Below are 13,041 nucleotides of genomic sequence, written 5' to 3'. Positions count from 1 at the left end.
ATCCAGTGTGCTGCATACTGATGGTTAGAAAACCTAATTTGTCCTAGAATAGCCTGGTTTTGTAAGAGGACATTACACTGAGAGCCTTTTCTTGTATAATAATTTTGCCTTAGAAACTGATTACTCATGGTTCCTATCAGATCTGAATTGCAGATATCTGGGGAAGTGTAGCACTGGGATATTTTAGATTGAAATCACTCTGCTATCTGCTCTACTACAGCTCTCTTCCAAAGTGGGCTTTATGTTATAAATTACTTTATAGATTTGTAAAGCATGACATAGAAACATTATACACCCTGTGAGTGCTTTAAAATTAATTTGTTCTTGAGCGTGTCCATGTATGAATGAATTTGACATAAGCTTTTCAATTTTATGCTTCACTACAGAAAGTGCACACAGTACCAACTGTAAATCAACTGCCACACTTACTGAAATAACTACTCAGCTATGAAAAGAGAATCTGCCCAATATTTAAAGAAGATTTAGATACAAAAATAATAATGTGTGCAAGACAGCTGGCATACTACCCTGGGACTTTGGAATCTAAACCAGTGAGATTAGTAAGGTAACATCAGTGTGCAGATCCTTCAGGTTAGGGCTGTCTGACAGACAGACCAGGAACTGAAGGAAGTTAGCTGAGATCACATTATTGTCTTTCCTTGAGCTGAGTGACTCACAAGGATTCGCCAGCACCTCTCCTATGTGTGCAGGTAAAGATCACATGCATGGACTGTCACAGAAAGTGGGATTTTCAATGTGCATGATTGATGTTCAGAAGGGGTGAGCAGCATTTAGAAACAGCATTTTTCATTCTTTTATTATTTAAAAAATGCAATTTTGGATCATAACAATTCTTTATGAACTTGTGTCAAATTCAGCAATAGTGGTTCCAGCCCTCCCTTACCTGGGAGAAAGGAGCCCCCACAGCCCTGCTCCAGGGCAGCTGCTGCTCATCCAGGACATTCTGGAGAATGTGGCTGAAACCTGTTCTTTCAGTGTGATCTAATTCAATGTAAATGGCTTCACTGGCCTTTGCCAGCCTAAAACCTGGTGGTGCTGTGTCTCAACCATAGGTTGTACCAGACAGAAAACTCACTCAAATATGTGCTCTGCTCTACTTAACTGCTGAGCATTTGTACTGTTGCAATGAAAGGTGAAACAGTCACAGCAGGAGAGCTGGAGAACATCTTATTTCAGGTGACCTCTGGCTGGAGCTAGAGAACATCTCTAGTAAAAGAAGGGCTTTGGCTCAAATCTCTGCGTGTGCAAGAGTGGGTTTTGACCTCAGTGAACGTCTTGTCCTTTGAACACCAGGTCAGGGAAGAATAGCTGCCATACCTTATTCTTCCACTTTGTGATGCCAGGCTTTTTTTCTTCTGCTTTTATACCAGGTCTCTCAAATCATGTATTTTGCTGATCTGAAATTAAGTTTTCCAGAATTGCTTTTCAAAAGGCTGACAGAAATCTTTTTTATTTTTTCTGTTTCTGCTACTGACAAAAAAAAAAATCAATGATTCTTACAGCTGCCATGCTGAGAACCCTCAGCTCATGCTGCTGTGCTGAGAGTCTAGGGAGACCCACAACAAAAGCAGAAACCTAAAAGAGAAAGAAACTAAAAGAGACCTCACCCAACTGCCATAGATAGAGGTATTGAAATTCCTGTTGACTGTAGTGATTCAGCAAAGAAATCTTTGTCCTGTATACTACAGGGAAGTTTACTATATAAGACATACACCTCAGAAGCAAAACCAAGCCTTTTGATGGGTGAAATAACTTCAGGAACAGACTTTAAAAAAATAATGCATTTATGGTAATAATATAAAGGGATGAAAATTGAAGGTGCAGTTAAACAGATTAAGCCCAAACTTTGTTGCTTCTCTGAGAAAACAGTGGAAGTAAGCTTCAGTTGAGAAAACAAGTAAGAAGAATGGTTTTTATTTTCAATAGGATGTTAAATGCTGTGTTCTTATAATAACAGGCACAACATGATGCTTTTGAATAGCTTAGGGAAGGGAGGTTTCAGCACTCCTGCATTGTGTGACTTACATACAATCATTGACATGTTTTGCAGACAAAAGAGTACTCAAATGAAAGTATTATTAGTAGTAATACCAAGTTCCTACTAAAAACCCCAAAATGCTTTTTATATGGGTAAGTATTAATATAACTACAAGCAATTCTCATATAAATCTAATATTTCCACTACTATTAATAGCTGCCTGCATAAAAATTGTTGTTGGGTTTTTAGGTGTTTCTTTTTTCAAAAGTCAATGGGGAAAACTTTTCTCCAAATGTTTTTATTAAAAAATATGACAGAGCTACTTTTCAGCTCGGCCCTGCTATTAATTCTCCCCAGGATGCTCTGGGTTCTGGGAGGTACTCAGAGCCTCATTGCCCAGTGCTCTGATGACAGCAATGCACTGCAGAAACCAAGTCAGGGCTCTCTCTCCTTCTCTTGCTCACCCCTTTCCCTGTCAGCATGTGAGAAGGAGAAAAATGTCTTCTCCTGCTCCTTGCAGGCTCCAGCAATGAAGGTGGGTCTGGCTCTGGAGTCCAGGTCTCCATCCAGCAAAGCTTTTAAGCACACACTTAATCCATCCCCATTTAGAAAAGTGCAGCTGCAGCTGCATTTTGCCAAGTGAGACCCAGGAGCACAGGCCAGCCAAGGGGCTTTGGTAAGTGCTTTGGTGAGCAGGGATGGGCAGCTGAGAGGGACCACAAAAAGGCAACAGCCAAAAGGAGCAGAGAGGGAAGCTCCAGTGGTGTTGTAGCAGCAGGGGCAAGGAGACCTGAGTGCCTTTGTTGACTCTGTTGTCACCTTTTCCAAGTCACTTCACTGTGCTATTAGAGTTAACAGCAATCTCTTTGACAATATCCTTCTGAGATTTACACAAATCAAGGGCACATTGTTAAAGCCAAATGTTAATAATGACATCTTTGGTGAAATTACCTGGTTTCAGAGGTAATTTCCGTTATCTCTCTAGAACTTGCCAAAAGTTTTTGATTCTGACCTTGGGGACACATCTGTGACCTCACAGACTTCCACTGCAGTCAGGATCCCATTAGGTCAGGCACAAGGAAAGAGACACGAGTCAGGGTAAAATGCTCAGACTAATTCTCCAAACATCATGGGCAGATTTAAGAGCAGCCAAGGAAAGTAACTCACAGCCCCTCTGCTTGTGGAAGGCTACACATGCCACATTCATCAATGACCACAGGGAAAAGAGCAGCTTTCAGGCAAGTTAGTTTCAGGAATGGGAATAACTGAGTGTCTGGGAAGGAGGGTGAGACTTTGGTTGCTGGGAGTAAAAAATTAACACATTAATAAAAAGCCAGACCAACTGAGGAGCCCCTTTTCAAGAGTCCCTTTGCACTGCCTGGGACCAAAGCCCAGCTCAGCTGAAGAGCAGAGCACAAATCCAGATCTCCATGCTCAAGAGTACTCCCCAACATGCCATGACAGCCTCTTGCCCTTGGTACATGGGCTGTTAATTTACTGGAACGTTTGAAGCACAGGATGAAAATGTCTCTGATGATCTCAAATGGGAAGCCCTTATTCAACAAAATGCTTCACAGGAAATTTTCTTTTTGGAGAAGTACATACCAAAAAAGTGCTAAGGACTGCATTGTTCAAGACAAATCTAAGAGTTGCTATCATCTAAAATAAGCAGCTAGTGCACTTTGATGTACAGCAGAAACTTTTTGGATGTTACAAAAATAGCCCCTTGTATTAATCTGACAGGTCCAGCCCCCTGGAGGTGCACAAAGCAAAGCTTTCTGATGCCTTGCTGAGTCACTACACCACCAGCTCCTGACAGAAAGCCTTCTTCTAAATGTGCCCTGTAGGCTTGACTAATTGCTGTGATGTATAAAATACAGCATACAGAGGCTGAAAAATTATGTTTAATTATTAGCTACAAAATCTCAGCATCATAAAGATTGTTTCTGTTAGTGATCTGACAAGGCTTCTTATATCTTACTGCAAGATGTCTGTGGCTTTAACTCATCAGGGACTTCAATTTTCCCTCAAAAATAGGAGAATTTCATCTTAAGAAGAAAATTAAACAACTAATTTTTATACTAAATATGCTTAACCTAAAGCTTTCTCCCTATTATTTTATAAACACCTTGAGATTACAGAGGCTCAACTAGCTTAGTAAAGATGAATTTCATGTGATCCTGGGAATACAGCCATTGCATTAGTAATTCTTCTTTTCTATTGTGTTAGGCTTTTTGTAAATAATCTGCATGATTAATGAATGGAGACTAATTAAGAAGAAAGGACATGGTTTATTGTACTATTAAAACCTGTTTATAGCCATAGGCAAGGTGTCATCAATATTTCTAGCTGAAAATTACTACTTGCGATATAAATCATGCAGAATTTTACTGTAACCATTAAAAAAAGCTAAAAGAATGTTTTATCACTGGGTACAAACAGCCATATGCAGATTTAAAACTATGTGACCAATTGCATAACACATCAATGTATAGGATACTTTGGAAGAAAGTATCCTATGCATTGATGTATGCATGATGTATGTATGTATCAAGTATGAACTTGATTATTTCACAGATCTTTCAAAAGACAGAAGAATCTCTTTAAACTACCTCCAGAGCAGGGCCACTCTATACATCTAAATAAGATCAGTCAAGTCCTAATATCAGTTGTTTCACTGCAAATATGCACTTTCTTTATTGTCTTTAACAGATTTCCCCAAATTCACAGTGGTAACAAAACAGTTACCACTGTCCCAAACAGCTGATTTATATGCCAAAGAGCATGGTGGAGTAAATGCCACTTAGGACCAGTTCTATCAACCTTGTTCGTACAAACAATCACATTGATTTAAATAGAATCAATCAAGTCAGCAGGATTCAGTCAGGCAACATCTACATTAGCAAGAGGAGCAGCACTGCAGGAGGAAACAGCTTGTGCTGGGGGCCCAAAGCCCGTGCCAGCAGAGTGGTGCAGAGATGGTGTTATTCCAGCCAAGCTCCTGCTTGGCCCCACAGTTGCCTATTAGCAGCTGGAACAAACACAATAACTGGGAAATTCACTTCAGAAACATCCTCCTGATCCCAAATGAAACAAGGATGTGGGCACATCCCCAGGTGGCCACAAGCCTGCCAGTATCTCACATGCCTCATCATGGTTTAGCAAAGAGAAGTCCCTGAGTCTTCTCTGTGGTGTTCTGTAGTAAACAAGGAGACCCCCAACCAGGGAATGACTGGAATCTGACTCCATTGATTCAGAATGCTGAACAATTGCTTTATTAAAATTATATTATATTATATTATATTATATTATATTATATTATATTATATTATATTGATACTCTACTATACTACACTAAGATACATACTAAAGAAAATCCCGTGACTGTCTCCAGACAGCCAGGACACAGCTTTGACCCAACCCAATAGGCCAATTAATATAAAAAAACGATCACTGGAGTCCAATTAAGAACTCACTTCAGGTAAACAGTCTTCCTAACACATTCCACATGTGCAAAAACAACAGGAGGAGCAGCAAGTAGGGATAGGAATTGTTTTCTTCTCTCTGTACTTCTCCAGGAAAAAACCTGTGAGAGAGAATTATCTCTGTCTCTGTTCAGAGAATGTGAATGCCATGGTGTTCCAAGGAAGGGGCTGCACATCCCATGTGCTGAGGTGGCAGCACAGACTGTGTGTCCTGCAGGGCTGGACAGGCAGGGACATCCTTGGGTGATCCCAGGGAAAGCTCAGGTGTCTGGGAGAGCATGAGGTGCATGGGAACCTTCGTCAGTGCTTGAATGAAGACTTGGTTTTCCAAGAATACTTCCCAAGTGTATCCAATTGGTGTCATGCTTCTGAATTTTAACGGCTGCCACCTAATCTGCACAGAACAGCCTCAGTTCCACTGAACCAGGATGTGCCAGAGGAGGCAGGGAGCCGAGCATGAGTACATCACTACAAATTCCTGATCATTTGCTCTCACAGTGCAGAAGGACCAAAATAAAATAGGGGAATAGGAAAATGATATCCCTATTACTTGCTTAATAGGATACTTTACCTCATTTTCCCCCAGCATTATAAATGAGACAGCTGCCTTGCTTTGTATCTCAGTACTCATCCAGTGTACCCTTCAGCACCTCTATTTGTTCTATTTTTCATTGCTGCAATAATGGTAGAGATAAGCCAATGGAGGCACTCCAGTACCAGTATGCAAAACCACAGCTTCCAAGACAGACAAATAAAATTCTTTTTTCAAAAAAATGTACCTACACACATGCACAGATTTTTTTTTCCTTACTGCCTACTGTGAATCTTCAGAAAAGTCAATATGTTGATTATTTTCAGCAGGGACATGCCAATCACATAATCAATACATTTACATATTTCCAGCTACTGTATGTAATTTCTCTACTGTATTTTGCAGTTCTTCTACATTAGGCCCAGCTAGAAAATACAGCTCTAGTGGTAGTTTGGTTCTATGTGATTTAGTAAAGTCCTTAAATTCTTTTCAAAACAGTTTTCAAGTGATGGTGGAACCATTGGTCTGTGTTCTTAGTTAAGAAATTACTGTTTTGAGATTGTGTCACAAATTCTATCTGTGTTAGTATCTCCTTTCAGGCTCCCCTTGAACAGCAGAAGTTTGGGCCAATTGATTACTCTGCCACTCTCTCAGGAAATAATTGTTTTCTCCATTTTGTTAGGGAATTTTAGCTGTTCAATAGTGTAAAGTGTAGATGTACAAGTACTTTTTTTCTTTATACAAATCCTTCAGCTTTCAGGTGACTTAGTATCTGCCCTCATCAGACATGAAAGGTTTATGCCCTGTGCAAAGTGCTGTAAATTCACAATAAATTACAGGAGTAATTACAGGAGGTGTAATTACTGAAGATACTTTGAAATCCAAGTACTGTTAGGTTCCCCTGGGCTTTCTCATGGGCACAAGATCTCACCAGAGCAGGCCTCTGTGGGTGCATAACTAAAAGCACAGTGCATGGCTAACCTTAAAATATAAGCCAATAGGAAAGTTTGTGCATATAAAAGGATTTGGCAGGCTGGGTCTTTCAAATGGTACCTATGATTTTGGAAGTATAATCAAAACTGAGGAGCAATGTATCAACAAAATCTTGATGTATCATTTTTATTACTGTAATTTCTCACCTAGAATAAAGACTTCTACAGATCTTTCCATATTGAGATGAGAACTGATACAGTTTTATCTTTGGTCTAATTCATTGTAATGATTTGTAGGTGTTTGTTTTTTAATTTTGCATCTTTATTCAAATATTTTTGAAGCAGACAGGTTAACACAGTGTTTAAAATTGCTCACCAATCAAAAGGTATTACTGAGTGTTTTGATTCTGACACGACAACAGAAAAATTAATCTTACTGACACCAAAGTTATTTACTTGTTTATGTGTTTATTTATGTTCTGTCACTATTTCTTCCTCTGTTAGTCCCAGTTTTTTTCATCTGCCTCCTTAGTAATCCATTGAATCACTTACCTGGCTTTCAGAAAATTCCCTGTCTGGATAAGTTGAGATAGAAGCCTGAACCATTTACACTCTCCACACTACATCAAATAAAGAGATTGTTTACAAGTTATACTGTGATGTGAAAGATCTCACTTGATTATACCTTAACTATTCTGTTTTTCCCTCCCTACCTCACAGATGATGGAAATGCTTAAAGCAAGTTCAGGTAGTATGACCCAGACTAACGTAAGTGTGAGCATGGCACCCAGGGACGAGCTGTGAAATGTCTGCGTGCTTCTGCCAAACGCGTTGCATGGCTTTCTGCTCTTGTCTCGTGTTTCTGATGTAGGCAGCATGTTCAGCAACATGTAAGCGTTTCATTTGATATTTATATTCCAGCTCAGCTTTGGTTTTGTGTAGTCTTAACATTCTGCCTTTTTTGGTAGCTTGTGGCAGCTGCTAGTGGCAAATCTGCAAGCTGTGTTTGTCATTCCTAAGGGACCTTCAGAGGTACCTGCTAAGATCAGGATCCCCCTGGATATGGCTGCTGAGAAATCTGTGGTAGAGGTGTGGAAGTGTGCAGTTCAAATGGGTCAGGAGCAGAACCAGCCCTCCTGTGCCTTCCCTGGGAGTCCAGCCTGCTCCTGGTGCAGCTGGCTCCAAGGACAGCTCTGCTTCTGCCAGTGCTTTGTGACTCTTCTGTTGTCAAACTCTTGCTTCATGTGGCAGATGACACATCTGAATTACGAATGTTGTTTGCACAGTCTCTGTTTAAAGAAGGCTGCTATGAGCAAATACAATGTTTTCTTGTGTTTATACAGTCCTTTTAATCTTAGTGTATGTAAAGTTTATGAAGGTTAGACTAATCACAGCAGCTTGAAGCATACTTACCCACATGGGTCTTGGGGTGCTGCCTGGTGTGGAGAGTAGAACTCAGTTATTCCCTTCCTGGGTTTCTTTTCTCATAGGATTTTCATTCATATTTTAAGTGTGCTGGTGGGGGTTTTTTGTCATGAGGCTCGTCAAATATTGACCAGGTTGCCCAGCAAGGTGGTATCATCTCCATCCTTGGAGACCCTCAGAACTTGACTGGACATGACCCTGAGCAACCTGCTCTGTTTGGACCTTCTTTGAGAAGGGAATTGGAATACATGAAGTGCCTTTCTACTTAAAGTTGTCCAGGATTCTACAGTTTCATGACTGTACAGATGGGGAGTAGAGTGAAGCCACCAAAATAACTTTAAAGCCATCATTCAAAACCAGACCACCAGAGATCAGTGTTCTGGTTACTGGTCCACTTTCCTGGATAATAAAATGGAGTTTGTTAAATGCTGGTTATTACTCTCAGTATACCCAGTTCAACTGAGCTTACACAGATAGATATTTGTTGTTTTCTTATTATGCAACAAAAAATACGTGTTGAATAGCACATGTTGTGTGAGATCGAGATGACTTATCAGAAACACCTCTGCTTTTGAATTACTGGAGCTATGCCAGCTGACACTGCCAGCTGTCTACATGATGTTTTTATAGCTCTTCTCAAGTTTCCTGTGTAAGATCCCTACCTCTGTTCCTAAGACATTAATGATTAGACTTTCAGAGCTGAGAAAATCCACCTACTGAGCAAGGTCACCTTCGCTGTTCTCAGTAACAAAGGAAAATGCCAGGCTAACAAGGCTCAGGAAGTCCTAATTAACGTCAATGGCAAATTCAAAGCCAGAGAAAAATAGGGCTGGCAAAACAATTCTCTCTAGAGCTAAGATTTTGCTTTTTTTTAGCCATTGTAAAAGAAGCCTGGAAGCTGTATTTTCAAATATGGTTAGTGCTGGGGATGGGTTGCAGAAAAGAAAGGGAATCAATAAGGGGTTTGTGATTCCTGCCTCCTTCTCCTCACTGAGTTCCTGCCAGCAGTCAGAGCTCTGAGACTCAGCTGACGCCCTGAGGCAGGAGTGCTGTACATCTCTGTTCCCACCTGCCAAAAATTCACCATGCTCCTTCTTCAGTTTGGCTCCCAAAAAGATGTGTCTCCTCAGGGATGCTGGAGCCATGACATACACAGAGCTGGGCCCAAAACCTCCCACTTCCTCCCCTTGCTACCAGAAGACCCAACTTCCCTCATCCTACACAGCAAAAAAAACCAATGGCCAATATCTACCCACAGTTTTTGGTGAATGGGTGTCCACAGGCTGTATTTTATAGAAGACAACTCACAGATCTGTCTCTAGCACCACTAAAGGATCCTGAATTTGTCTTTGAGTCTTGTGAAATAGTCCATCTTCCCAAAGTATCCTATTAAGTATTCTTGCTCCTATTTTCTTCTCTTAAATTAGTCTCAGTTCAAAATTCAGATTCCCTGAATTGGGCTAATCCTCTCGATTGCCACCTCCCTCCTCTCAATGCTCTGACCCTCATTGCAGGCTTGGTGGAACCAGCTGTCTCTCAGACACCTTATCTGGCAGAGAGCTGCTAAGTCCTGCAACATTTCAGCCTATTCATTTGTATAACCTGGGTTTTTCATGCTGATGTCCTTACTCAGGCATCTCTGGTTTCTGTGTAAGCTCAGTTCTGCTAGAAGAAGCTTGGTTTCCCCACTGATTTCCTTGTATGCCAAGGATGTCCCCAACTCAGTTCTCTTATAAATGTGAGGGAGCAGTCCATAAGTGAGAGTGGTTTTGGTTTTCAGTGTCTGTATGTGGGTAATAGCACCTGCAACCATGTTTTAAATTCCAGAAAGAAATATTCAAATCAAATATGATGAACAAAATCCCAACAGTCTTTTCAGCAGTGGGGAGAACAAACAGAGGAAACAATTTCCTAAGGGTGCTGTGACTTTCCAGTGTTGGAAAACCCTAGGGATATATTATTCAACACCATCAGAAGTGACATTGATGCAATTAGCCTACCTTGGAACAAGAAGTGGTCCACATGACCTCCTGAGGTTCCCTCCTGCATGTTTTTGTATGATGCTGTTATTTTAATGACGATAAAAGCCTCAGAAAAAAAAATGCAATCCTGGTTCTAAATTGTGTACACATATGAGCAGCTGACAGCAGGACACAAATTCAGTGGTAAGAGTGGACAGACCTGAAGAACCACTGCAGATGGTGGAATTTCATCATCTCCCTCTTGTGCACACACACACCCACACGAGGCTGTAAGTCCACTGCACTCTGCTTCTGCCCCTTAGGGTGACAACAGGCCAGTGTTACACACCCAGCCAAGCCCAGCAGCACCCACAGGGACAGGCACTGGGGCCCACTGGCTCTTGCTCCCACGTGTTCCTCTGCAGACCCTCTTGTCTCAGCTGCCTTCCTCCTTGAGCCTCAGAGCCTCCAACCTTCACCAAACCCTGCAACACAGGGTTTACCCTTGCCAGTTACAGCATTCTGAGCAAATGACAGGAGTAGTTTTTCTAAAGACCTTCAGTGCAGTTTTATTCCCCACATGAAGGTTAAATCCTCAGAAAATTACTCACAGAATGCCACCATTGATCCAAATGGTCTCCTACCATTTTGTTCACCCTTCAGCCACATATGTTTTTGACCATGCCAGATTAGGAGACTGGTTCCTTGCCCTGGTGGCTTCTCTCTGAAGTCTCAGCTACCATGACACCCTCAGTGCTTCCCAGGCAAGCACAGAGCTCCTCACACTGATGCTGGGTGGCCTCAAATATGTCCACACTGCTGCTGCTTGCTGCTTCATCTGCCCCACAAGAGCATTAAGCAAAAGTCAATGCTCTCTGAAAGGGTCACTGCCTGGCTCACTTGCCAACTGTTGAGTTGCCTCTGTAACCCTGTACCACAGAGCTAGGCATGCCTTCATCAGGACATTTCTCCTCTTATGTCCTCATCCCTGGCTGTCCTTTGCTGCTAGATACTTACGGTATCTCTGCAGGGTCTTCTGTCCTGACATTTCCATTTGACCCATCCCTCATTCAAGCTGCAGTTGCAGTGCCCCTTCTGGGGCTCTGGGAGCCATCCATAACAAAAAGGGTAACACAGCACTTCTTCCTCTGCCCCCACCTGCTGTGCTCAGCCATGTGCTGATCCTCCCCAGCACTGCCAACTTTGAACTCAGAGTCACATTATTCAGGGAGCAAACAGGTGTGTCTGTGTTTATCACTGGAATTGTGTGTAGGCACAGCTTTCCCTTCCCTGAGGCTGATGCTGCTCACAGCCCCAAAGAATGGTGCTTTTTAACTTCAAGCAGAAGCTCACTCACTCGTTCACTGCTGAAAGTGTGGCTATAACTCAAGCAAGGAGTGCACTCCTGGGCAGAATCCCCAGCCCATCCAGCATATTAATATGGCTACAAGGGGTGTGGAGGAGCTTTATGCATGTGGGGAATTGAGACTGAGCCCAGCAAAGCATATTGTTTCCTGGAAGTGCATAAGGAGCCCTAGCAAATTCAGCAGGATGATCCATGGACTGAGAGGTGTGCTCTTATCTAAGTGCTTTTCTGGCTGAGGGCCACAGACCAACTTGCTCCTGAGAGCCCATGGGACAGCTGGGAAAGCAAAATCTGCCCACTGGAATACCAATGCCTCTCAAAGACTATCCTGATGTGTGAAAATTGCAAGGTCTTTATCAAAGACATCAAAAAGCTCAGCAGACCTCAAGCTTCCTTCCTTCAACAGAGCAGTTTTAATCCTTCATTAGGGCTGGCCAGCCTTTCTGTATCATGTGTCCCCAGAATGCCAACATTTCCCTATGTCCAGCAGCCACCAGACAGACCATGAAGATCTGAAGAAGGACAAAGACTTTGGGGCTGTTCACAGACAAGAGCAGAGTCTCTCCCCACAGATGCCATGGAGGACAGCTTGGCTGGGCTTATGCTACCCCAAATCCTGCCCTACCACACTCCAGGGACTCCAGTGTCAGTGCCATGGGGACCACGGTGCTTGGAAACCATAGGTGAACTACTCATCCAGCATAGGCAAAGGATCTGAAATTATCCAGAGTTAAGGGTTGGATTGCCTGTATACTGTAGGCTTCCTTCAAAATGGCAGATGTGACATCCCCTCTCTGCATCCAGACCACACAAATACAACAGGCAGAAACCCAGACAGACCAGGAGCATCTCACAGCCTGGTGATACATTAAACTGGGAAGTTATTACACATGAGCTGAGCTAGAGCAGGCTGATGCTCCTGCACACACTGCCTTACCTGTCTTCCTGATGCACAGCTACTTTGGATTTTCCAGTCATTCAACATAATCATCTGTAAGAACATTTTCTTATCTCTTAAGATGAAGTCCTCTTTTGTAGTTCTATTGACAATCATGCTATGAACATGAGACTTCAAGCACTCATCTACTCAATCACAGCATTTTCAGCAGTAAATGATCCTCTGAAATTCAGACTAGAGACAAAAAAGACTCTACTGGTGCTCATGGAATCAGTTTTTCTCATTACAGATTTCTGTTTCATATCAAAATGTGCACTGAAAAATATACCTCTCACTCTAGGAACCCATCTTTAACAGACTTGAAGTGGTGTAAAGGGTAATTAATAGGTTAGACCCATCTCTAACCTCTGTGACACAATTACAAACATTGCAAAAGACAAGAA

At 42.1% G+C, this 13,041-nt stretch overlaps 1 protein-coding gene across 3 annotated transcripts in view; it reads left to right on the top strand.

Moving 5' to 3' along the window:
* Window positions 1-13,041, top strand: part of LHFPL3 (LHFPL tetraspan subfamily member 3) — a 235,127-nt gene that overhangs the window by 191,019 nt on the left and 31,067 nt on the right. Inside the window, exon 3 of one of the 3 annotated variants that reach the window (XM_071423952.1) lies at window positions 7,669-7,696. The exons of 1 other annotated variant lie outside the window; for it this stretch is intronic. In XM_071423952.1, the coding sequence (XP_071280053.1) occupies window positions 7,669-7,685 (17 nt within the window). In that variant the 3' untranslated portion in view covers window positions 7,686-7,696. Of the gene's footprint in view, window positions 1-7,668; window positions 7,717-13,041 lie in introns of all 3 variants that reach the window. One more of the 3 variants, XM_071423951.1, reaches the window with a different exon arrangement.

Source organism: Agelaius tricolor, unplaced genomic scaffold (genome assembly GCF_023055355.1).
Source record: "Agelaius tricolor isolate 1412-34295 unplaced genomic scaffold, bAgeTri1.0.p SCAF_3, whole genome shotgun sequence".
NCBI lineage: Eukaryota > Metazoa > Chordata > Aves > Passeriformes > Icteridae > Agelaius > Agelaius tricolor.
This window is presented reverse-complemented; position numbering and strand designations above follow the sequence as displayed.